At 40.8% G+C, this 25903-nt stretch overlaps 2 protein-coding genes across 3 annotated transcripts in view; one reads left to right on the top strand and one right to left on the bottom strand.

Annotated features, from left to right (window-relative positions):
* Nucleotides 1–824: 824 nt before the first annotated feature.
* On the bottom strand, nucleotides 825–13997 carry topbp1 (DNA topoisomerase II binding protein 1). Its single transcript, XM_062985897.1, has 28 exons — nucleotides 13835–13997; nucleotides 12893–12992; nucleotides 12531–12665; nucleotides 11910–12053; nucleotides 11647–11828; nucleotides 11334–11527; nucleotides 10882–11070; nucleotides 10459–10622; nucleotides 9557–9720; nucleotides 8978–9228; nucleotides 8552–8856; nucleotides 8178–8350; nucleotides 7876–8087; nucleotides 7183–7505; nucleotides 6771–6956; nucleotides 6110–6225; nucleotides 5690–5813; nucleotides 5318–5482; nucleotides 5052–5151; nucleotides 4733–4928; nucleotides 4249–4472; nucleotides 3990–4132; nucleotides 3414–3504; nucleotides 2769–2932; nucleotides 2142–2270; nucleotides 1957–2046; nucleotides 1707–1868; nucleotides 825–1107 (listed from the first exon to the last, which is right to left on the bottom strand). Exons 2-28 carry the CDS (start codon nucleotides 12977–12979, stop codon nucleotides 958–960), a joined length of 4563 nt encoding a protein of 1520 aa, XP_062841967.1. The 5' UTR covers nucleotides 12980–12992; nucleotides 13835–13997; the 3' UTR covers nucleotides 825–957.
* A 10403-nt stretch (nucleotides 13998–24400) lies between these two features.
* prkag2a (protein kinase, AMP-activated, gamma 2 non-catalytic subunit a) overlaps nucleotides 24401–25903 on the top strand; it is a 65212-nt gene continuing 63709 nt past the window's right edge. For both annotated transcript variants that reach the window (XR_010007438.1, XM_062985996.1), the window contains exon 1: nucleotides 24401–24524. Coding sequence is in view for 1 of the 2 variants with exons in the window: in XM_062985996.1 (XP_062842066.1) it covers nucleotides 24495–24524 (30 nt within the window). In the remaining variant the exon portion in view is untranslated. The remainder of the gene's footprint in view (nucleotides 24525–25903) is intronic.

Genomic DNA, 25903 nt, shown 5'->3' with positions numbered 1-25903 from the left:
TCTTTGCCCCCCCAAGCAAAGCAGTCCAGAACCGGGGCTGGTTCTCAGGCTTCATTTTGATTAGTTCTGTGGACAGTGTCTACCAAACCTATAGATCTACCAAAGGGATAAGCTATTTACATGCATGAATTTATAATTATAAACATATAATCCAAATTTGTTAACAGTTGTTATTACTAGTCAATGATAGCTTAGTGAGTAGAGTTCGAATTCAAGCGCTGTTGGGCCCTTAACCCTCTCAGCACCGGGGCACTATACATATTATGAATTACCTTGCACTCTGTGACAGACACAGCAAATTAGATGAGTTGGTAAGACAATGTGTCGCATGAAACCGGACAAAAGAGCAAAAAGAGAAGGTTTGATGAATCCTGTTTTTTCCAAGGTCATGCATATTACCTGGCAACAGGTTGCACTGTATGATGATCCACCCAGTCACTTACAGAGGCTGGTAATGTTCTGGTACCAGACACCACAAGGCTCATTCAGGCGTCTCGTTGGGGCAGAGCTGTTTTTACATCAAATTTGGCAGGTGGTTCTAATGTTTTGGCACTTTGGTGTACATAGTTGATGTAGAAGTGTTGCCTCTCAATATAAAGATAGGGCTCCCTCTACTGTACATGCAGTGATGACACAAGTATACAACTGCACTTGCTTCATCCTGCTCGGCGTTACGAAAGGTAGTTCAGCCGTACCTTCTTTGTAAACTGGGGTCAGAAAACAGGGGCAGCCACTGTGCGGCTAAAGGGCCAAAGAGTGGCTGCATGGCAAAGCCAGGATTTGCAGACTATCAGTCGCTTCACACCACATAAAATGTTTTCTGTGACATAGTATTTATTTTCAATGAACAAAAGGAGTATATAATTACAATGTATCTACACATTAATATTTAGATTAAAACATTTAGAATTCACATTCGATAAAGTCTCATTAGCGTCCAGCACGAGAAAGCTCATTTCACCTAACTCTGCTTTTTTTAAGCACCGACGTGTCCCCCGAGGCCTTGCGCTTGCGGGACGGTGTATTTTGTCCATGCTGTATATTTTCAGGAAGCCCGTTCTGCACTGCTCCTGGAAGGTAGTATGCGTCCATTGGTGGTGAGGGCTCCTAAGTGATGAAAAACAAAAATGTAAGTCTGTCATCATTTACATTTCATTTTTTTTGTACATAAATTGTAAATGTGCTGATGTTACGGTAATGCATGCTCAGCATACTGTAAAACAGCTTGTGTGTTAGCTGTAACTATAAATCACAATTCATGCCAACATTGTAGCCTGATATGTTAGGCCATAAAGTGAATGGTCTTGTTTGGCTAGTTTGTAACATTAGAACAGGTTGTTTAATTGCAGAGCTTTGGATATAAATATACACTAAAACAAGCATTACCCCCCCAGTACAAAAACAACAGAAGAAAAATGGCTAAGCTTATATCAAGCAAGGTATGAAAGGAACTATATTTCTTATTCTTCCTTGTTTTTTGATAATTCAGGGACCCCCGAGCTGCGTCACTTGATTAAATTATGAAAGACAGTTCCTGCTGTGCATGATACAGACACTAATGTCAACAACATAGTTTTTCCAGCTTTTTCTTACATATAATTTAAATTATAAATGATAATTTATTAAATAACTTCTAGGAAAAAAAAAAAAATAACAAAGTGACAAGGTGCTATGGCTCCTGGATGCATACTGCGCTTATTTCTGACCTGCATTAGATAGTCTGCAATGTATTCAGGCCTTAGGCATTTGACTCCATGAGCCACAGCCTCCGCTACGTCCACTCTGGCATCATTTGGTCCCAGTCGGCTGAAGTCTGCGAAGAGATGAGTGGTTTCCCTATAGAATGCGGGAGAGGGGCTTGGCAATACCTGCACACATGCATAAAGGTCAAGTTTAAATGCACACATTCGCTTTATTAAAATTTGAAAGCATTTTTTTTTTAAATTTGAAACTGACCTTTGCTCCTCCAGACTGCAACAGTCTTCTGAATCCTGCATCTCTGGCCTGGTCTATATTCAGCATCACTGTCCAGCCACCAAACGCTCCCTTATGGGTAATAAATAATAAGAGAAATGAATGAGTGTTTTGAGATGAGCATGAGAGAGAGAGACAAACAGGTTTTGAGAGTTTGAGGTTTGTACCTCTTTATCTGTGCATCCTTGGAGTGTTTTTCTCCAGCGCTGGGCTGCTTGTGCCAGTCGTTTCTGCTGTGAGTTTATGGAAGGGAGCGCATCCAGTATAGAGCGGCTTCCCCATTCATAATGTTCCTCCTAATACAGGGAAACAGACACATATACAGTGTGACAATGGTACCCTTAAAGACTGCATACAAATTGACAGCAATGGAGGACTATATAATCTGACCGAATGTTCCGGATGATCTACACTGATTATTTATAAAAGTTAGACTAGGGGCTCAGGTTAAAAATCATAAAAGCAAAGTTCAGACACCAAACTTGTATTAAATAATTGTGTTTTAGCCCAAAATACACAGAATCTACACAATATTTCAGATTTACACATTAGTATAAGCATCCCTTAGTCTAAGGTATGAAGGATCAAACGTCTAGTAATAAATGTGCACATCTCATGGGGTTTAAAGTACACTGACCAAGTGACATACAAGTAGCAAACAATGTCTTAAGCAAACTATTATTTTTAAGTAACATTTTTCCAAGCAGCTATGGTGTAAAACTAAAGAACCACATTTTAGACACCAGCCATGTTTCGGCAGGTGAACCTCACACCTTATAAACTAACACACTTACCGGTATGAAGTGTCCCTCAGAGCGACAGGCCTCCAAGTACGACCGGTGAAGGATCCATTTTCCCGCTGCCATGGCTGCCAGGTACTTCTCATTTCTTAGCGGATAACCCACGATGATGTGCGAACAACTAGGGTCGAAACATTGCTTTTCCAGCAGGACACCCCCTACAAAACAGACAAATGGACATTTTGTACTTCCAGTGATTGTGAAGCACATTTATTATGCGCTTAGGCTTGGCAGGCTGGCATAACAGAGTGTACAAACTGTACACTGAACTGTGAGAATGTGCTTACCCACCCAATAATGAACCGTTTTCATAACAGAACACTTACCTTTTGTACCAAGCATGTCATTACTTACATTAATTCTAAAATGAGCTCCTAGTTGTTTATTTGCACATACAAAAAATGTTCACTATAAAATAACCTGCTTGCTGTATCTGTTAAAGCTGTGACAAGTTTCTATATGACTCACTTTAATCAATGAGTTCAAATTGAATCAAACTTTAAAAGTAATAAAGGAACATGGGCATAGTGTCATTAACTAAGTCAATACAATATGTGCATATAGCTCCTTCTAATGGATAAACTTTAACCTACAGTACTAATCATAAGGTCCATGAGGTAGCTATCTAAACACACTAACCTAGCTCTTCTATGAGGTGACTGTAGTCAATACGCTCTTGTGGGTTGAGGGAGGACAGTTGGAACCGTGGAGGCTCCTTCTCTTCTTTATCCTGGGGAAAAAGGGCAGACAACCAGTTTAGCACATAGGTGGATAGAGTAGTGCATAAAAAGTATTCATGAACCAATACTAAATACATTAAACCAGGTTTTAAACCAAATTCCAATTGCGTCTTTCAGTGATTTACACTAAAGGTATGTGGAAACCCCTGCAAATGATTTAAGTCTAGGTGATTTAGTCACACCCATTGCTAACAGGTGTCAAATCAATTATATAAAATAAGTTATATGCTTCCAACTTTGTGGTAATTTAGTTTAGAGAAGGCTTTGATTAGTGCTGCAGAGTAATGGATATCTTTGGAATGATTTTGTTAATTCTAGTCAATACATGAGTTCTGAAAACACTTATTGCTTACAAGTTATGGAGTTTAATCTTTTTTTAGTTTAACCCTAAAAATTAAAACTTCAGACACTAAGGATCAAAGGGGAAAGACACCATAAACAAGGCTTAAGTGTGTCTTCCGAATCAACTGTGTACCTGTAACACTGATGCCACCACAGGTTTTGAGGTGGGAAAAGCAATACTGGGGGGCTCAGGAGTTTTGGGGTCCTGAGGTTCTGCACTGACCCTTGGTGGGGTCACCTTTTGTTTCATTTGCTCTTCAATCACATCACAGGCAGCTAAAGAGATCAAAGGGAACAGGCATACAGTTAAACAATATATGTGAATATTCTGCAATACTATGACCTCATATAAGAAGTTAAAAGAATAAAGTGTAACTAAGGCACACACTTACCCATTTCCACCAGTTCAGAGTCAGTCATGGAGTCTCGGACATTCTGATCAGCATGTGGTGGAGGTGGGATGGTAAGAGGTTCTGAGTGTTGAGAAGGGCTGCCTGGCCACTGCAGGTTATCAGCCAGCTTTGCCCTCTCCTCTCTGGCGGTGGGGTCGTCCCATACGATTTGTTCGCTTTGAGATGCCTCAGTGTTTATATCCATTACGACCTGACGGGACATGCTGGACACATCACAGTAGAATTTTAATAAAAAATTATTTACAAAATTATAGTAAATGCATAACTAGATTAAATAGAACAGGAAAAGAACCTGTATTGTCTTAAGTTCACTATAGTCAGTAACACAAAATACAAATCAGTGTGTCATACAGGACCTAAATATGAGTTACACTGAGTCATTGAGAACCTAAGTAGAACCTGGCCTGGCATGCTTCAACTTCCTACACTGCAAGTGTTTGCAAAGCGTGGTGTGTGTGTGTACCGTAGTGCTTCCAGCGTCCTGCTGCGTCTCCCCATTCGACCCAAACTCTCTGGAGTGTTTGGCGAGTCCAGACCTCCAGAGCCCATCCGAGCCAATCTAGAGGAGGCTCTTCGGCCACTGGTCAGCTTGGTGGCTGACATTATTTCTTGCAGCTGCCTCTGCAAGCTCTCCCTCATCTCCAGAGTCTCTGTTAAGTCTGAGAAAGAAAGATGGCAGGGAAAGTACATGAATGCCTGACCAATAAACTCCTATAAAACAAAGGTGGGCTGGAGGGAATATCACAACTGTGTTAAAAAAGGGAAGTGGGAAACATCTTTACCTTTTCTTTCAGTGCTACTCTGTTGCTCTTTGCCCAAAGACTCTCTCCCAGTGACCTGGCGAGGAGTGGAAATGTTTGCGCTGATATCCACAGTGTCCATCTTTAAAGGAAAATAACAGAGAGTTTTAAGAAATATGTAATATATCCTGTAAAATGATCATTTTTTACCTTAAGTCATTTTAACACTTATCATGCGAAATCCCCAAATGGCCTTTTAACACTGCACGTATTACAACAAAGTGTTCAGTGTAACAAAATTGTCTCACCCGAGTGTCTTCTTCCTCACTTAGAGCTTTAAGTTTGGTGCGGGGAGTGGATGGAGGAGGAAACTTCTGAATGCTGTCTGTTACCTGACTCAGTGTCAAGCTCATTTTGGGGTTAAAGGTAAAAGGATAGAGGGAATCGGACACACGTCTCTGCTCCTCTGCACACTGTGGGAGCACAAAAAAGCAACTAAGACTTAGTAAACAAGTAAAAACATAACTAAAAGTAAAGTTTCAGATAGTAAGCACCAATTTTTACTGTATGCTTTGTACATTACAAACTCATTAGCATCACAGTGCTACATTTGTTCAGACATTTGAATACCTAAACATTTTAAAACAACCTGACAGCCTATTGTGTATGTGTATACACACCGCTTGCAGCCACTGCTGGTGAACTATGTGCAGGCCTCTCTCTTTTACTGCCCTGTACTCTTTGGTGTTGTCTCCCACTTTACCCTGGTAGATGTAATGGGTGACTGAATCATCACAAGACCACCTACAATACACAGGTAACAGGCTATAAGCACAGCAGTAATCTTTATATGGATCTGCTTCATACAGGTGAAAAAGAAGCTGTCGGTCACTGCACACGTGTTGGAGGGGCCGTGTGTTAGTCAAGACACTCCTCGGACAGGAGTGGAGGTTAGCAGCAGTAGAAAAAATGGAATACATACAAAATGCATACAAAAAAAGAACACTCAAGGTTGTGTGTTCTGTTGCTAAATATTAATATAAATACACAAACAGTACAGAAGGCATGATGAGTAGATGGAAAATGTAGGTTGTTAATACCTGAATTCCGCTCCCAGGGAAGCAGCCGTTGCATTAAGCTCACTCTGTTTCTTGGCTAGTTTCTTGCTCACACACACCACCACTCCAGATAAAGGAGTTGGAGTTTTTTCTGCCCCCTTCAAAACAGACACAAATACACTCATTTGCAGAAACACACACATTTACATACAAGCATATAGTCAGAGAAGGTTTTTGACTGTGAGGTATGCTTTTTACAATGTGACCAGGACAGTCACTGTCTGGTTTCTCAAAACACCACTTAAAATTGCATTAATTCTACTCTGATATTTGATATAACTTTATTGTACTTGTTACCATATTGCAATATTGCACAAGAGGTTAAAAGGACCTGCTGGTAATATCCTGGTACCAGATATATTGTGGACTCAGAACTGTTTTGACAGCATATTAGGCAGGTGGTCCTAATACTTTGGCTCATCAGCATATGGAGCCCTCTATACACCAAGTAGAACACAGGTAGTCTATAGGTTCAGAAAACTGAACCAAGTCCAAGCTTAAATGCACATACGTTTAACATCTGTATAAAATAAATACATGGCAAACCCAGAGTAATTTAGATTATGACTTCCTCTGTTGAGTCAATTAAACATTAACTTCTACATAAAAAATTGATACATATCCTTTATACCCATTTACATACCTTTTGCTCAGGCTCATTGCCCAGCTGAGGGCTTGCAGTCAGGGCAGCGAGGCTCATGGCATGACTACGGTTGCTATTGGCCACAGCTGCTTTCAAGTTTCTTTCGATGACCTCACTTAAAGGAGTCTCTGCCCCCGGGTTCTGCTGAGGCTTATTTCCAGGAGTTTTTAAATGATCGAACACATCCTGTAACACAGACGTTCAGATGGTAGAAACAGTTTGCTTTAGTTAATCCTATACTTCCATGAAAAAACCTTACACTCATTTGCAAATGGTTCAAATGTCTTAATTGCTTTTGTAACTGAAAATCGCTTGACTAAGAAATTAAGAGGAAAAAAAACAGAAAAAAATTCCCAAATCCCATTGAAATCTCAATACCGAGGTACAATTTTTGAGAGAGTTTATTATTAACCTTAATGTTAAAGGAAGGGCCAAAAAGCCGGTCTCTGCTGAGGAAGCGAGATGGTGTGTCGAGCTGAAGAGACGGCTCTTTCTGCAGGCCCCCTTTGACCTCGCTCTGGGTTTGTACTGTTGGCACTGCCTGCTCTTCCTGCCCTTCCTTCATCTTACGGAGAACTGAGTGGACAGCGCGGCTCTGCAGGCGCCCTGTGTCCAGCGGTGTGACCGCTGCGCTGCTCTGAGGACCCAGCAGCGGAAGCTCTGGAGAGAGACGCATGGGGACAGGTGGAGTTCGAGTCTTCTGAGATGCTCCAATAAAACTGTCCTCGGTACGCTCTTTAAAAGAAAAGAGAAAAAACTGATGGGTACAGCATAAATATGGCGAACACCACCTGGAGTCTTTTGTTTATTGTGATCAATGCCACATCTGAGTTTATAATTGGGACACACATACTAGTGAAAAAATGCTGGATCAAAAATATAAAAAAGTACAACTATGCTGGTCAATAAAAACATAGGAAATATTTTCTTTGTACGTTTGTCAGTAAAAGTAAAGATCAGGAAAATAAAAAATAATCAGAGATTCCTGTTTTTGTTGTATTTTCCAAAATGTCCCAACTTTTCTGGAAGCGGGGTTGTAAATGCATTGTGACCCTTCTACTTTTCTTAATGCTTAAAAACCTAGCTTTAATCTTTGCTCTCTAACCTGGTGATGGTGGCAGGTCAACCATAAACCGCTCCTCATTAGCACGTTTGCCTGTTTTGGCAGACTCTAGGACCCAGCGCAGGGTGACGGCAGGTAGCCCCCACTTCTTGGCTGCCTGGTACTTGGTGCCCTCTGGAGTCTGGAGGACCAGGTGAGTGCTGGCCAGCATGCCCTTCCTTTGATTTGCAGTGCGCACAAAATAATCCTGAACACTGTAAAAAGGAAGATTCCGGATGAGTCTGTCTATTCAGCTGATTGATTCGTAAGCATATTTGAGTTTCATAGCGTGCGCGTCTCCTCACCTTGCTCCCAGATGTCTGGCGAGCTGTATGAGCGACTCTCTCTCAGCTCCAGTAAACTGGCTGACAGACAGTACACAGTCTCGGAGAGGAGAGCAGCCTTCTTTCACCACTATGGGGGTGAAGAGTGGATGAGATGACAGTGGAAGAACACATTGCTGCTCCACACACATGGCCTGAAAACGAAACATACATAAGCACATGGTCTCTGTAAACAGTTGGAAACATTATAGTGAGATGTTACCTGGATGCTACCAATAAAAATCTGATCCTCATTTTTTCACATCAGTATTTTAGTGTTTAGGTGCATCTCAGGAGCATGCAAGAACAATCATGTTGAATACTACATTGAATTGTCACTACATTGTCTTTCTTACCAGCCAAGAGTCTGTGGCCACCTCATCCACCGTTGCTTCTACCTCACAGCCCAACAATGGAACAATGGCATAATCAGCCACGCCTCTGAAACGGCCAACCAAAACCCTCCCGTTGTTCTCCACAACCAGCATCGAAAGCTGGGCCTCTGCTTCTGCCCCAAAGCCCACCAGGAGAAAACGTTTCCCTGTAAACATTCCACCTTCCGAGTCCTGGGCTACCGTAGTGTCATGCCCCGGGGGTACAACTGGCTCTGGAAGAACTGAAATGCTTGTCTGGTTTTTATCTGGAACAGGAGGCATCTCCACTACAACATAACAGGGAAGAAGCATTACAACACAGAATGAGAAATGCTGACAGAGAAAAGAGGAGTATCTTTAAATCGTTAATGCAGTGTGGTCAGACAAGACAAACAGAGCCCAGCTCACCAACAGTTTGATCATTATCCATGTACTGTGAGAGTAACTCTTCCTCAGCCCTGGCATGGCGGTTAGGGCTGGGGGCTGGTGGTGGTGCTATGGAGGGCCTGGATGGACGAGAGGCGGCAGTACGAGGTGCAGGGATGTCTACTTGTGCTGGAGCAGGAGGGAGGAATGACTGGTGAAAGTAATTTTCCACTGGGAGCAGAGAGCCTTGAGAGAAGCTGTCCAGCAACCAGAGAACTGTCACAACATGGGGCCTGATAAAACAGAATATAAGATACATTAATTACACTCATGTATGATGAAAAATAAACCAGTCGCATGGCACAATGCCAGATAATGTTTTTTTAATGGACGATTTGCATTAGGATGTGAGCTAAATATACTGTAATTCTAAATGTTCTATACTATATACTTCATTTAAACTACTTGTTTTTATTTTTAATGCCCTAAATACGTTACATGATTTGAATTCAAATAAGCAATTACTGACTGGTTCATTGCTGCAATGATAAATAAATCTTAGCAAATCTCTGATGCCTGACACTGCACTAGTTTGAATTTTACTTTGTGTTCAGGACATACCTGTGAGTGGCTTTAGAAAGAAAGTTTTTGACATCCTGGTCTGGTTCTCCCATCACGATGTGTGTAAGGTCTTCACCAAGCTGGTTAAAGCGCAGACCTCCGGTAGAGTTCACCAACCGACGCAGTTTCTCCAGCTTCTTCCCCACCACACCACACAGGTAGAGCTGCAGAGTACAGAGAAAATGTGACAGTCAAGGCTTGGTTAATATTCTGTCAATACCACAACCATTTACATTATTAGGCTGTGTGGAGAAGGTATTTGCACTATTAAATACATTCATTTCATTGCCATTAACAGCTTTATCCTGGTCAAGATTGTGGCAGGTCTGATTTCACCTGGAAACACTGCACACAAGGCAGAAAGACCCTGGACAGGACAATGAGTCTTGGCTTCCAGGAAACTCTTTTGAGAACGATTCATGGCTTGTTCCTTCTTCGACCAACGTTGGTAGGTACTCACTTCAGATGCATTAGACACTCCTTGCTGTTCAGAGATCATTCAACAAAGTTGTCTAGCCATAATGATGGCTTGGCTCTTAACAGAGTCACTGTGATCTTCGCGCTGCTCATATCTGCTGCATTAATCGTGTACCATGAGTAACGACCATCTGCCCAACATTTAATATATTCCTGATCTTGTCATGCACAACTGTTACGAAATCGGCACTGCTGTGCACATTTTTGGGGGGTGGTCCTAATGTTGTGGGTGAGGAGTGTACATCTGATGATAATCAATTTTTTTTTATATATATATTCCTACAATAACAACGCTGATACATATTTCATTAAAATAAAGCATTATAACCTAGAAACTAAACTGCACTAATTAAAGCAATATGTTATATTTATGATAATAAAAAGCACCAGTGAATTCTAAACAAGGACTTGACAAGTAGACTTACCTTACAGCCATCTAATAAATCATCTGCTGGACAGACTGTAATATCAAATGCATCGATTGGATCTGCAGGCTCTATGCGGCTTATCGTTGATGCAGTCATGGCTGTTTCATTAACGTCCATACTGACATTTGAGATATGGCTTAATCCAAGCAATGAAGGACCATCTGCAAATAAGGGAGAAAAACAAGTGTCCTAAAATGGATATTTAGAAAACTTGGCTATTAGTATGGTACTGCTTGAATACTATCAGGTGTACTACAGCTTTGCTAACATATAATTACCTTTAAAACATTAAATATGCTATATAACCACTAAGGCAATAGCTAGGTATTTGTAAGCTTTCCTAAAGCTTAGAAAAGACAAACAGCATCAATAACAAAAAAAGACATTAAATACACAAAACAGCAGCAAGTCTACACCAACCTTCCTTTCTCCTGCTTGAGCCAGTGGGGGTAGAGGTGTTGGGTTTACCAAGATTCTCTTTAGCCTTGCCCCCTCGCTCCACAGCATAGCGACTCTCATCCTGACAAAATCCCTTTTCAATGCTGTCAAAGAGCCAGTGTATAGAGATGCAGTAGACGTTCCATTTCTTTGCAAACTCATACTTCTGACCTAAAGAAACATACACAGACATACATATTCATGCCTAAAAATGGTGCAAAGTATTTGACCCCTCTCTTTTATGTTTTCTTCTATGTAGTCATAATATAATATAGCAAAAATACAATTTAAGTAAGCACAACTCTGTTCGCATAATTGGGTTACGTAACAATCCAAAACAACAATCCAAAGCACAAAAGCAAGTCCAACTCAGAGGGTAAATCGTTTACTAAAAATAAAACAGAACATTTAGAGAGTAAAAAGCCGAAAGAAACCTGAGGGTTCGCTGACAATGAGGTGAGTGCATTCATTCATTTTGAGCTGGCCAGTATAGCTGCCACCATGCAGCTCACACAGTCTCTGCACCTCCTTACGCTCCACTGTAGAGAGACCAGTCACACATACTGTGCAACCTTTCAGCACAGGGCACAGGTAGTCCTCCACACGCAGGTCTGAGTGCCGGAATAAACTAAGAAAAAAATACACAGTACATATACGTATATATTTATGCAATAATATTAAAAGAAAAAAACATTTTATATTCAAAGTAACAATGTCTGGTAGACAAGTTAAGACATACACGCCTACCTGTCTTGAGATTTCTCCCAGCATGCTTTGACCCACGTGGGCAGCAGAATAGGCTTCCCAAGGCTGGCTGCCACCAGATATTTTTTACTGCCCACCTCACCTGCCACCAGATGAGTGACAGACACATTGAGGTCTCGGTAGACCCTGCCACCCATCAGCTGCACCAAGTCCATCACTTCAGTCTATAAGACATAAAACAAAACTTTAGACGGTTGATGAGCTTTAGTGCTTAATCATGCATACAAACTATGTCCACTGCTCACCCGTGCTTCTTTGTCCAGACTGGTGCAGGACACTGTAACATCGGCCATTGCCATGTTATAGACTGGCTGCACTGCTTTGGGCACACACCGCTGCTGCTGCAGACAGAACAGCACCACCAGGGGACTCACTACCCTGCAGCCCAACTATAATATCCACACATGCACAAAGAAGCACAAACAAGAGAGAGAGAGAGAAAAAAAAGACAGACAGATACAAGTACATTAAAATTAAACATAAAAAGACGCTTTGAGACATGTATTTTACCTGTGACACATTTTAAGGCAGGTGATCTTTTAAAAAAAAAGCCAGAGCAATCAACAAAACACTGTTTAATAAAAAGCATTTTAAAACACAACCCCTCAGCCTACAGACAAAGCATTGTATTCCCCAGCTTTGTATTTCCTTTAGTGTTAATCATTAATTTATCCTGCTTTCCACATCTGCCCAACCTAACTCTAAATCTGTTGTCAGAAAACCATTACATTATACCATCAGAGTTCATCACCCACAACTACAAATTATTTTCGTAAGTAAGTAGATTTCTGCATAGCAATCAAGTTGAAGTGATTTTAAAAAATAAGCATTAGAGACAAGAGGTATCTGTCAACATATACACCCACCTTTCTGCAGTGCTCAAATGCATCACTAGTGAAATCGCTAAACACAAACAAAGATTTGTCATTGTGGTCCAACTCCAGTGCAGCATCCTCATTAATCGCCTGAACATATTTTTCAGACTGTAGTTCTACAATGGCCTAAACAGAAAGACGCCAAAAAATCAGCATATTTAATGGTCTACTAACATTAGCATATAAAACAGCAACATGTTATCGTTTCTTTTAGTTCTGTGATATGTAATGGAAAAAAATAAGCCCATTCTGAACTGAAGTTTTAAACGAAATTGCTAAAAATTCTTCAGTGAAAAACAAAACTGTCTACTGTATACCTGCCGTTAGTGCTTCACCACCTTTGACTTACTTACCTCATAAGCCTTAAGCCCAAGCTCACTTTTCTCTCCATTGTGTTCAACAAATTTTACCATGTACGCATCTTTACTTCCTTTGGACATTTTGGCTTCAGTCCTAAACATAAAAAAAACATTAAACAGAACATTACAGAATGCATTTATCACAGAGAGTCATCTTTCCATTTTGGTTTTACTAAAAAAAAATAAAAATAAAAAAAAAGCTTTTAGTTTTTAAAATAAACATTTACGGCACTTCCCAGATGCCTTTATCCAAAGCGACTCATTTACTTCATCTAATCACAGTGCAAGCATTTGCAGGTTGAGGGCCTTGCTCAGGGGTCCAACAGTGGCAACACCAGCAAACTAATCCAGTACCTTAACTGCTGAGCCACCACTGCTCTACATCACGTTTAGGACCTTCCCTAACCTGTTGCTGCAAAGTTGGAAGTACATCATTTCTCTTTGATAACTAATTTATTACACCTGTTAGCAATAGCTGTGGCTAAAACACATGAATTCAGTAATTAGATGGCGTGTCCCAATACTTTACATTTAGTGTATATACTGTTAGTTGCCTTTAAACTTCTATCACACTGGACGTATCCTAAATGGCTCCTTATAACACATATGGTGCACTACATATCAAGGAGAACATATTATCTTACAATCATGCAATTATTTTAGAAGATAAACAGATAAACTAAACATTGCGTCAAAATATGAATTGGCTGCGTTCTAATAAGACATAATATGAGTGTACGCTGTTTGGGACGCAGCCACAAGCTTTACATAAGGATGATATTAGTTTATAGCAGTGAAAGCTAACTCAGTAGCTCCTTAAAACGCTCCTAACAAACTGGTTTACATTCTATACAACTTAAAAGGGAAATTATTAATATAATATACGAATATACGTTTTAAATAAATGTAATTTCAAAAACAACAACAAACGCTTACCGTTTAGCACCGCGTTAGCAGAGCTCGAGCTGAGGCAGGTTTGAGAGCTCGAGCGGCTTTTAGCCAATCAGCTAACGTTCATACAGAGAATAACATAGCGACCTGTACTACTGCCAACTAAACGTTATAACTGCGCTTCAGCATGAAGATAGGACTCTTACATTCCTGTTTAATATCTGTTTATAAAAGTCAACCTGAATTTAAATAAGGTCTTTATTCCTCAGTTATTTACAGCACCGGATTCGCGCCATCAAGCGAAACTTCTAACTCTTCTTCTGTTAGATGTAAGTGAACCATGTAGTTACATTACTGCCCCCACTGATACATAGCTGTATTACACCGCCCTATTTATATGCAGGATAAAACATGCCATGATTTAGTTAGTGGCCCAACCATGTTGCGCCGTTTTTGTATGCAGGATGAAACATACCATAATAATTTATTAGGATTTTAACGTCATGTTTTACACTTTGGTTACATTTATGACAGGACAGATAGTTACTCGTTACACAAGATTCATCAGATCTCAAGTTTAATGTCAAACACAGTCATGGACAATTTTGTATCTCATGAACAATTCATCTCACTTGCATGTCTTTGGACTGTGGGAGGAACATGCAAACTCCACACAGAAAGGACCCTGACTGCTCCACCTGGGAACTGAACCCAGGACGTTTTTTTGCTGTGAGGTGACAGTGCTACCCACTGAGCCACCGTGCCACCCCCAGACCGTAATTCAATTAGGTCTTCAATTAGGCCCAACCATGATGTGTCCTTTTTGTATGCAAAATTCAATTCAGTTTAATGGGATTGTGCAGTAATTGCAGATTTTACTTTCACAGTTGCACAACTGCTATAGTGTGTTGAACTCTAAATAGGGGACATTACAGGCCCTCAAATTTTGGCAGCCCTGGAAAGCATAAGCAAAATGCAGGCGCTCGGGTGACTTAACACGCAGAACCTTACAGTCAAATCTCAGCATAGCTATCAACCTACCTAGGTGTCTGCACACAATACAATCGGCCATGTTTGAGAGGGAAAAGGTTATACAGGGTTTCTTCCCGCTTCCCGATATTAAACGTTGCAACATTCAATCTCAGGGACTTGTCCGGGGTCCTGTGCGAATGGGGGGAGTCAAAAGGAGCTTAGCGTGGCTCTGCATATGTGATACAGCACTGTTTAGGAACCCAACACTGGCAGGTGATAAGAAGCCCTAATCAGGGTAATTGGACACGACTAGATTAGGGGAGAAAATTTGAAGGGGGGGGGGGGGGAGTGGGGGGGGGGGGTGGATAACCACTGGAGTAAATAAATGAATGTTGACGTGCGAATGGTTGGGGCTGCGTTGGCCTTTTTGGCCTTCCATACCAGCATGCGCGCTTTAAAAGCCCGTGCGCGCTCCTTCAGCAGAGACGCGGATAAGGCGTGCTGCTGTTTTGGGTAAGTGAGGATGATAACGATGGGGCTGCAGATTTCTGCTTTAGATTAAACCTTACCTAACAATACAATATTTTGAATTTAGTGACAAATCTGCTGAAAGGAAAGCGACAGAGAACAAGACGGACAAGACAAGATGTTTCCTCCAGCAGTACAATGAGATCAGTTATTTTGTTTGTTTGATTTTAAAATGATCACATGCATGTACCTTAAACTGTGACGGATATACACGTTTATTGTAGGGGAAAACCTTAATTTAGAGGATCAGGAACATGGGAAGCACTGCGATGGATAAAAAGACTGATGTTAGTAAGAAAAGTACAAGAAAGAGGAGAACGCTCCGGTTAAACATGCCGGTAAGTTGTGCAGTTATTTATGGTTTATTAATGAGGATTGACATTTAGGTTTTGAAATGTATTCTTGGCTGTATACTGAACAGACTACCCTGAATATATTTAGTTATGTATTCTGTTACAATATATTTAACAGCTGAAACAAGACACACACACACACACACTGATCAGCCATAACATTAAAACCACCTCCTCGTTTCTACACTCACTGTCCATTTTATCAGCTCCACTTACCATACAGAAGCACTTACCTTTTAGCCTGCTTTCACCCTGTTCTTCAATGGTCAGGACCCCCACAGGGCCACCACAGAGCAGGTATAATATTCTCAGTCCAGCAGTGACAGTGAGGTGTTTAAAAACTCCATCAGCATTGCTGAGTGTTATCCACTCATACCACACCACAACACACACTAACACACCACCACCATGTCAGTGTCACTGCAGTGCTGTGCACGATTCACCATCCAAATAATACCTGCTCTGTGGTGATCCTGTGGGGGTCCTGATAATTGAAGAACAGCATGAAAGGGGGCTAACAAAGCATGCAGAGATGGACTACAGTCAGTAATTGCAGAATGGTATGGTAAGTGGAGCTGATAAAATGGACAGTGAGTTTTAACATTGCTGTGGAGGAATTTAGGCCCGCTGGTTTTGCAGAATTGTTTTAATTTGGCTACACTGGAAGGTTTTTGAGCATGAACTGCCACAGCATCTTACTGGGATTTAAGTTAGGACATTGACTTGGCCACTTCAAAACCTTCATCTTGTTTCTTCCTGTAGGCTATTTTGTTTGGCTGGTCTTGTTCTCTGTAACTGAATTTATTGTGTCTCAGTATGTTGCTTCATGTGTCTTGATGACTTCTAATGACTCTTAAAAAGTGCAGTTTTTAAAAAATTAAAAGCCCCATTATTATTATGTTTTCATCTCATAATTCAATGTTGGTTGGTGTTGTTGGGATCATGTGTGCAACCCCTTTTCTCCAAATGTGAGCTGAATAATTGCATTATTTGACTATTATTTTGATTTGTGGAAATGTTAGACAAGCATCTCTGTGCAGTTTTTATGCAGATGCAGGTTTTAAGGGGGGTGCATGGATAGAGCTGATTGCTTTGCTGTGGTGTACCTATTCTTCCTGTTGTTGTAGATTGCATGAGTCTTACATGAGTCATGGCTTCTTCCTAACATGAATTTGTGTTTCCCTAAATTATCAACTTGCCGATTATCGAACACATTGTACTGACATGGATGTTTAAGGTGTGTGGTATAGCTTTGTATTTTTCTCCTCCTACTGAATTGTAAAAATTGTGAAGGTGCTGAGCTGCTAATTGCAGGTTCTGCTTGTGGCATCTGTATTTATGATTTTGCTGTGGCACAGTGATGAGTCCTAATTGGAGAAGGTTCTGTTGCTCTGATGAACCTCATCATCTAATTATACACTGGTAGGAAATGCAATTATACTCTGAATATACAAAATAGACAAGCAAGACGTGTTATTTGCAGTTGGAAGAAAACCTTTGCAATTGAAAAACCCTCTGAATGATCAGTGCTGCTGTTGCAAGTGGTGATCTGGACAGGTTTGTTTATATCCCATGCAGATGACAACCATTATATAAAACGTTCAAAATTTAGAACGTCAATGATCATGTTATACAAAATACCAGAAACAAGTAATAATGTATTTGTTTTGAGGTGTTAATGAGGAATAAGTGTTGCTTATTTCTTACCTGTTTCTATTCTGAAGAACTGAAGAAACTTAAAAGGCATTTGGGCTTGAAGATGGGAGAGACAAAGTTTAGTTACAGCAGTTTAAAAAAAAAAAAGCAGAAGGCAGAGCTGAAAACAATAGCAGTTAAAGAGGGATGTGTCTCAAATCACACCCCACTGTACAAACTATTTTGTTTAATTACTGCACTAAAATGCACATACTGCAGTTATATTTACATTTATGGCATTTAGCAGATAATGATTTTATCCAAAATGACTTACAGTTGTGACTGATACAAGACAAGCAATTGAGGGTTACATGCCTTGCTCTGGGGCCCAACACTGGCAACTTGACAAAGGTGGGGCTTGAACCTTTTAGTTTAGTACCTTAACCACTAATCTACCACTGTCTTGCACTGTCTTGAATTTTGTGGCTCACCTGTCTGTGGACAATTAATGTTTTTTTAATGCATTTTCTCCCCATTTTCCTCCCGATTTAGCACACTTAATTTTGTCTTCCGCTGCTGAGAGATACCAGATCGCATTCGAAGAGAGCACGTCGCTGTACACGCCTCTTCCGACACGTGCACAGCCCTCCTCTTCTCGCCCCTGCATTCTGAACAGGCGTCTCTTGTGCCAATCAGGGTCCTTACACAGCGTATGAAGACCCACCCACCCACACATAGTCCGGCCCCCGCCCTGCAGATACAGTGGCCAATTAGTGTCTGCTGCAGGCACTGCCAATTATGCCCGCTAGATTGCACCCAGCCGACCGGAGGCAACACCGAGTTTCGAACCGAGGAGTTCAGAAACTCGGTGTTAGTGTGTGCAAGCGGAATATCCTGCTGTGCCACCTGGGTGCCAATTAATGTTTTTTTTTTTATTCCAAAAAATGTTGGGACAGGGTTGAAATTCTGATAAAAGCAAACAGGTATTGGAAATTTCCCCTAAATTGTAAATAAACTTAAATGTAAATATACACTTATTTCAAATGTAATGCCTACAACATGTTATCGAAAAGTACAAAAGTGTGTGTTGGGATACACCACTGTGTTTAATCACCTATCATCTTTTATTAATACTTGGTTGGGACTGAAGACATTACTGTTTTGACTGAGAACAACTGTATTGGAGGATTTGTTGACATGTTTTAATTTTTCCCCAATGTAGTTGTTTCCAGTTCCCTATCATAATTCCACTGTTGCTTGCACTACTCCTGTGCTGTGCATTTGCTACCAAAAGGGAGGTTCCCACACAGAGCTATATAGCATACAGAGGCTTTGCTTGTTATGCTTAATATTATTGTGTAACTTTGACAAGTGTACATTTTTTCTAATCATAGCCTTGTTTTTAGGTATATACTTCATTGTATAATATCTATAAACAAATTCAGTGCTTGTTGTTTACTGTGTAACTGTTGTTCCTGCTGCTTTCAGGTCATCCAGCATTTCTTTCCCAATACTTTCAGGCCTCTCTCTTATCTTTATCACTTGTCCAAAAGGAAAGGTAGATACTGGTTAAAGAAGATTCATCAGTTCAAGTCTTTTACATCAAACACAGGCATGGACAATTTTGTATCTCCAATTCACCTCACTTGCATGTCTTTGGACTGTGGGAAGAAACCGGAGCTCCCGGAGGAAACCCACACGGACACAGGAAAAACATGCACTCCACACAGAAAGGACCCGGACTGCTCCACCTGGGAATTGAACCCAGGACCTTCTTGCTGTGAGGCGACAGCGCTACCCACCGAACCACTGTGCCGCCCCATATCTTTGTATCTTTATATCATGGTGTCATGCTGTTCACATGAAAAGTTGCATTTCTGCTGCTGCAACAGTGACTCCTACTGCTTAGGAAAGGTGCAGGCAGCATGAGCAGTGAATAAAAGCTGTATGTGCTATAGCTATATGTACGAACCTGTTGCTGGCCTGTGGAAAAAAAACGCTAGTTTCACACAGGCATGTGTTTCTTATTACAAAGTGATATACTGGGAAAACACAAACATTGCACATAAAGACCACATCATTGTATTAAGAACGGTAAGAGGAGAGTAGTGAGTCATGAAGTCATTTCTGCTTGCTTTGTTTTGCATCCATCATGACAGCTCCAGTCTCAGGATGGCACTGCTTGTCCCTATGTCGGATTGTTTAGTGGGAGGGTTTCTATAAACACCAGCAGGTTTGAACACTCGTCCCTCTGTTTGATCACTGCAGTAAATCTTCCAGTCGCTCTGCCAAATACTCCACTGTTATTTGGGCCGTGTGTTGTTCACTCCCCCTGGCAGCACTCCAGCACCTGGACTGGAAGTGTTTGGATCTGCTTGTGGCCGCCGTTTAACACCAGGGGGTTTAAATAATCAGTCAGTGAATCAGATTTTTAATAACAAGATCATGTGTTTGTTTCTCTGACCAGTTTACCTGTGCATGCTCTTAGCCATTAGAGTGTTTGGAGACTGTTCATTTAGCAGTGGGAGGCCACAAGGTGACCGCTGTTATATAATCAGTTCCGGCTTTTGTAAACAAACTGGATACAATTAACAGATTGTGTTGTGCATAACAGCAGCAGGAGACTAAAATGAGCTACTGCCACTGAAGGGATATTTCCAAGTGGGTTTTTACTGAAGTGCAAACAGGTGAAAATAACATTTGCTATATTTGCAATGTCTGCCTACATAATTATACAATAATTTTCTTGGAATCTTGTACTCATGTCTTTAAACTTCTGACTTCTACTCATGATCTGACTTTGTTCCTTGAAGGACAAACATGTGCAGGCAATTTTTTTGTTCACACTGATTGTCAACTTTAGTCAAGGGAAGTTGTTCTTACTCAGCAAAGCACCCCCACAATATCATAAAACCACCACCATGTTTCACTGTTGACATTATGAGATCATTGTCAAAAAGTTATGGATGGATGGATGGATGGATGGATGGATGGATGGATGGATGGATGGATGGATGGATGGATGGATGGATAGATAGATAGATAGATAGATAGATAGATAGATAGACACTTGCATGTTCTCCCTGTGTCTGCATGGGTTTCCTCCGGGAGCTCCGGTTTCCTCCCACAGTCCAAAAACATGCAGTCACTGAATTGCCCTACAGGTGAATGGGTGAATGCAAGTTATGTGTGTGTGTGTATGTGTGTCTGCCCTGCGATGGACTGGCACCCCGTCCAGGGTGTTACTGTGGGCCTTGCTCCCATTGAGAAGCTGGGATAGGCTCCAGCACCCCCCCACGACCCTGATTGGATAAGCGGTTAAGAAAGTGAGTGAGTGAGTAAATAACTCACCAGATGAGCTGTTTCTACGTCATGTGTAGATTCATCACTGTGGCAAACTTTCTTCCATTGCACACACTGTGTTTCAGTGGAGTCATGGAGAATTAGACTTCGATTTGTAACTCCTTTCAGATTTTTATATTTCCTATATTTGTTGGCTGGTAAATAACCATGCATCAACTTAATGATTTTAATGAGATAGCTATCAAAAGCATTATGAATCCCCCACTATATAACATTTGGCAGCAGATAATGTGTGGTGGATGCACTATGCATTTGACCAGTGGTCCATGTCTCTAACTCCAAATACCAAGTTATGTGCCATTTCACATTGACACTGACAGTTTTTTGGGTTGTTGGCACGTATATGCACTATCTAAGCACTTAAGCTGAGAACTAACATGCACTTACTAACTTTGATCTGTATCCTTGAACTATTGTCTATTTAAACTAGAGTAGGGAAGTGTTTACTGTGCATAGGAGCACCTGCTAATGCCAAAAATGTAAAATGATAAGTTTGTTGCATTACTATTGGAGCATATAGAAACTATCCTGTAATGTGCAGTCTATTCTTGTCATTGATCATCAACTTAAATTTACATTACATGGCATTTAGCAGAAGCTTTTATCCAAAGCGACTTACAGTACTGTGACACTATACTGTCTAAGCAATTGAGGGTAAAGGGCCTTGCTCAAGAGCCCAACAGTGGTAACCTGGCAGTGGTGGGGCTTGAACCAGTGACCTTTCGATTACTAGCCCATTACCTTAACCACTAGGCTGCAACTGCCCTGCAGTTTGGACCACTGATTCTATTGGTCACTGTCTGTCCATGTTTGACTTAAGCTGCTGCACCCTTTGTTTGGATTCCCCACTATTTGCTTTTTCTGGAACTCTAATAACTAGCCCATTTATTCATTTCATCAACTGCTTCATCCTTGTTAGTGTTTTGCAAGCATGGGTGCAAGGCTGGAACACCTTGGACAGGGACAAGCATCAATCACAGGGCTTCGGTCACTTGCTCAGACATAGCACTGCTGAGATTCAAACCCGGATGTCACTGAGGGTGGGCTAGTGTAATGGACCGGTGTGCCACCCACGCACCAACCACCTCCTGTTGCTGAGAAATCTTACTTTACAGTGCCATAGACAACAATGCTGTACAGCCGTGATTATAGTTATTATTTAATCACTTCAAATGTAAGCTCTTTTATTTGTGTTCCCTTGTTTAGTACATCCATCACCAGTGGCCTTGCATGAGGTAGAGTGAAGTACAGCCCTGATTTATTGCCGTAAATGCTCAATGCCATCCCAGCAAGTTTCATCCATTATGATAAGGGTTGTCAGTCAGTTAGCCTTGTCGAGCAAGGGTGGCCCTGGCTTCATCAAATAGAGTTTCTTTTTTTTTTTTTAACCCATCAATCATCCTCTCACTAATGCTGGTCCCTGCTCCTGATTGGGGAGGACCAGGCTGCTCCACGCCCCCTCCGAAACGTGCACAGCAATCGAACATCTTATCACCCACACTTGACGAGCGCAGTGCGGTACAGCGCTGTGCACGGAGGGCCACACCCCCTACAGCACTCCATTCCATCTCCTTGCAGGCGCCACCAACCAGCCAGCAAAGGTTGTAATCGCACTAGTCTGAGAGAGAGTCCCCATCTGGCTTAGTCCCACCCCTTATCTGAACAACAGGCCAATCGTTGTTCATGTAGCCACTCGGCCTCAGCCGGCAAGGCAGAGCCGAGATTCGATACGACGTATTCAAGATCTCAGCTCTGGTGAACAGCGTGTGTTTTACCGCTGCCCAACCTGAGCGGCCAAATAGAGTTTCTAAGTGCTTGAGGCAGCAGTTTTGACTTAAATGTCATTATAATGTCTCCCTTTTTTAAGAACTACTCCAGCACTGTATTATGACAGTGTGTGGAGAGTTCCACCGTCTGGGGCACTTTTAAGTGGAAAGAATTTTCACTAGCACTAACTTAATGGTGCAAAACTGTAGATTAGATTGTGATACTGGGCTACGAAGACTATGGCTGGAGCTGCAGGCTTAGCTTTTGTACTGGTGCCCTTATTGACGTCCTGGTTGTAGGTAAGGAAATCCGAACTGAACATTATTGATTTTTTCAGTTGTTCTGCCGGTCCTGTCAATAAACTCTTGGGCAGATCTCTGATTTTATTTTTTCACATGTTACAAGAGATAAAGGTATTAGATCAGTACTTGCTTTAACTTTGCTCCAATTATTGATTTGTAAGGACTTTGAACACGGTTGCTTGGATTTCTACGTCAGGAACTGAAAAGCTCAAGGTACATTCATCTAGTTGCCATGGACACAAGTTATAAGCAATTTTCATGATAAAAAATCTCCAACGAAGGACCAATTACAAATATGAGAACTCTTATTCATTTTAATAGAAATAGAAATGGTCAAGAGAGAACACGTGGTTCCATTTAGGCTTTGTGATTCATTAGACTTTATTAATGTGTGCTTTTAATCTATGGCTGTGGACTGGAGTGTATATCTATGCTGTATCTGAAGGCTTTTATGGTCTGCAGACCTTGAAATTCTCCCTGCTGAAAGAGTGCTTATTAAGCACTAGAATTTGATCATGGTACAAGACTACATTTATATAAAATGTAATGCATGCATCAGTTTCATTTTTTGCCTTTATACAAAAACATTATTCCTTCATTCAGCAAATTTCAGCATTATTAAATACATATTTTGCTGTGAGGCTGCCACAGTTACTTTTGTCTTAGATAATGATCTGAAATTGGTGACTTAAATTAAAATTATACATCAGTAGATAAGCCAGAAATAAAGACTTTTATATTCAGAGTAACATTGTGTAGCCAAACAGCCTTTATGTTTGCTAGGTTTTTCTTTAATTGAGCTCTTAAGCATTGGTTTCTAGGTTACATGTAGGTGTTATGCATCTGGGCTTAGCCTGCTGTAAAGTAATTTAGCAAAGGTGAGGGACTACTTAATATTAACAGCCATGGTTTTGGAGTAATGTCCATGTATTTTGTATTGTATACACCGACTAGGCATAACATTATGAGCACTGACAGGTGAAGTGAAGAACACTGATTATCTCTTCATCACGGCACCTTTTAGTGGGTGGGATATATTAGGCAGCAAGTGAACATTTTATCCTCAAAGTTGATGCGTTAGAAGCAGGAAAAATGGGCAAGTGTAAGGAGTTTGACAAGGGCCAAATTGTGGTGGCTAGACGACTGGATCAGAGCATCTCCAAAACTGTAGCTCTTGTGGGGTGTATATATGAAGTATATATGAAAAGTGGTCCAAGGAAGTTCGGCCAAAGTTCATTGATGCATGTGTGGAGCGAATTCAATCGAGCATCTGTGGGATGTGCTGGACAAACAAGTCCGATCCATGGAGGCCCCACCTCGCAGCTTACGAGAGTTAAAGGGTCTGCTGCTAACATCTTGGTGCCATACACCACAGCACACCTTCAGGGGTCTAGTGGAGTCCATGCATTGACGGGTCAGGGCTGTTTTGGCAGCAAAAGGGGGACCAACACAATATTAGGAAGGTGGTCATAATGTTATGCCTGATCGGTGTGAGGTGGCATTGGATGATAGTGGTTGTTTAAATTAACATTTAATGTCGTGGGTAGCATTTAAAACCCGACTTCCAAACAAAAACATTAGATCAGGACAAATGAGGTACGTTATCAGGATCAAATGTTGCAGAGCTTGAAAAGAGTGTGAGTGTGTGTGTGTGGGTGTCCTCACTGCCTGGCCTTCAGTGTAGCATTTACCTCTTGCTGAGTCACATCTACGGGGCCTTAGCATTTTATAAAGCTTTAATAAAACAGAGTGTTTTATCAAACCGAAAGGTGTACTGGAGGCACAATGGAGTTTGAGTTTCAGGACAGCTTGTGTGTAAGTTCTGTGCTAAATTCTGTTGTAGTTTTGTTTGTTCTGATTTTTTTGTCTATATTTTTACTTTGACCTGATAAGCATGATCAGTGTTATCACTGGAATAGCTGTAGTTGATATTTACCCAAGTAACTTAAAACTAAAAGTAATATAGATAGGAGGCAGTTTAAGTATTTAGTTTGTCCTGTCTGTTTTCTACATTATTTCTCAATCTATGTTATTTTCTACTGGGCTCCTAGTCTGCAGGATAAAGACTTCTATTAAATATGTTTAATAGTTGCTTCATAGTTGAAATCTAATTCTGTTTTGGGTTTTGTGTGTGTGTGTGTGTGTGGGGGGGGGGGGGGGGGGGGGGGGGGGGGGGGTGGATGCTTAATTTCCCCCCTTACTTTATTTTAATAACTGACTGTTGTCCATCTTTTGCTACACTCAATTATTCAGTTACCCAACATGCCAACATGTTGTAACATGCAAAATGTGGCTTGGCATTGCTTGCCAAAACAAAATGGGTCCACCATTAAAAAGATGTTAACTAAGTGGCAGCATTTGTATTTTCAAAACACAAATGTACCCCTCAGCAATAATGTAAAGATATTCAAATTACCCATGATATTGTCACTAACACACCCCATACCATAACAGACATTGCTTTTAATCTTTGTGTTGGTAAAAGTTGGGATGGTTCTTTTCCTCTTTGGCCCAGAAAACAGGATATCCGTCATTTCCAAAAACAGTTTGAATGAATCATCGGACCACAGCACAACTTTACGCTTTGAAACAGTCTATCTTAAATAACCTTGAGCCTAGAGACGTAGGTGGTATTTCTGGATGTTTCTGAAGAATATATGGCTTCTGCTTTGCATACTAGGCATAGTAGCAACTTAAATGTGTAGCTCCAGCAGAGAACTGTGTACTGGCAAGATTTCTTTTGTTGAAGTATTACCAAACACATTACATTAATTAAAGAAGCATGTTGGTTTTTAGTGAGTATTCAATGTTGCATTGCCATTTTATAAATATATTTATAGAATTTTCCAAATCTTTTAATAATGTTATGGACTGTACATGGTAAAATCCATAATTTGCTTACAATCATGTTCTTAAATTGAACTGTCCCAACTTTTTTAAATATTGGAATTGTAAATAGTTATGCCACCAAGTTAAAAGACATTATAGACTATTCTACATAATCAAATTCATAATCTATTGAATGTATTTTTCTTAGCCTAGCAAAGTATCAGAATTATGTTAAATTTGTGAATGTTTTGTTTAACATTGATATTGTATGTTCTAATATTCACTCTCAGCAAAAACAGTTGCAGAAAATAATAAAATCTACTAAAAGACTTCCATGTTCCTTACATGTGTACATAAACGTTTGA

The sequence above is a fragment of the Trichomycterus rosablanca genome, chromosome 23 (genome assembly GCF_030014385.1).
Source record: "Trichomycterus rosablanca isolate fTriRos1 chromosome 23, fTriRos1.hap1, whole genome shotgun sequence".
In the NCBI taxonomy this organism is placed as follows: Eukaryota; Metazoa; Chordata; class Actinopteri; order Siluriformes; family Trichomycteridae; genus Trichomycterus; species Trichomycterus rosablanca.
The sequence above is the reverse complement of the archived record's forward strand: the minus strand, read 5'-3'. Positions and strand labels throughout refer to the sequence as shown.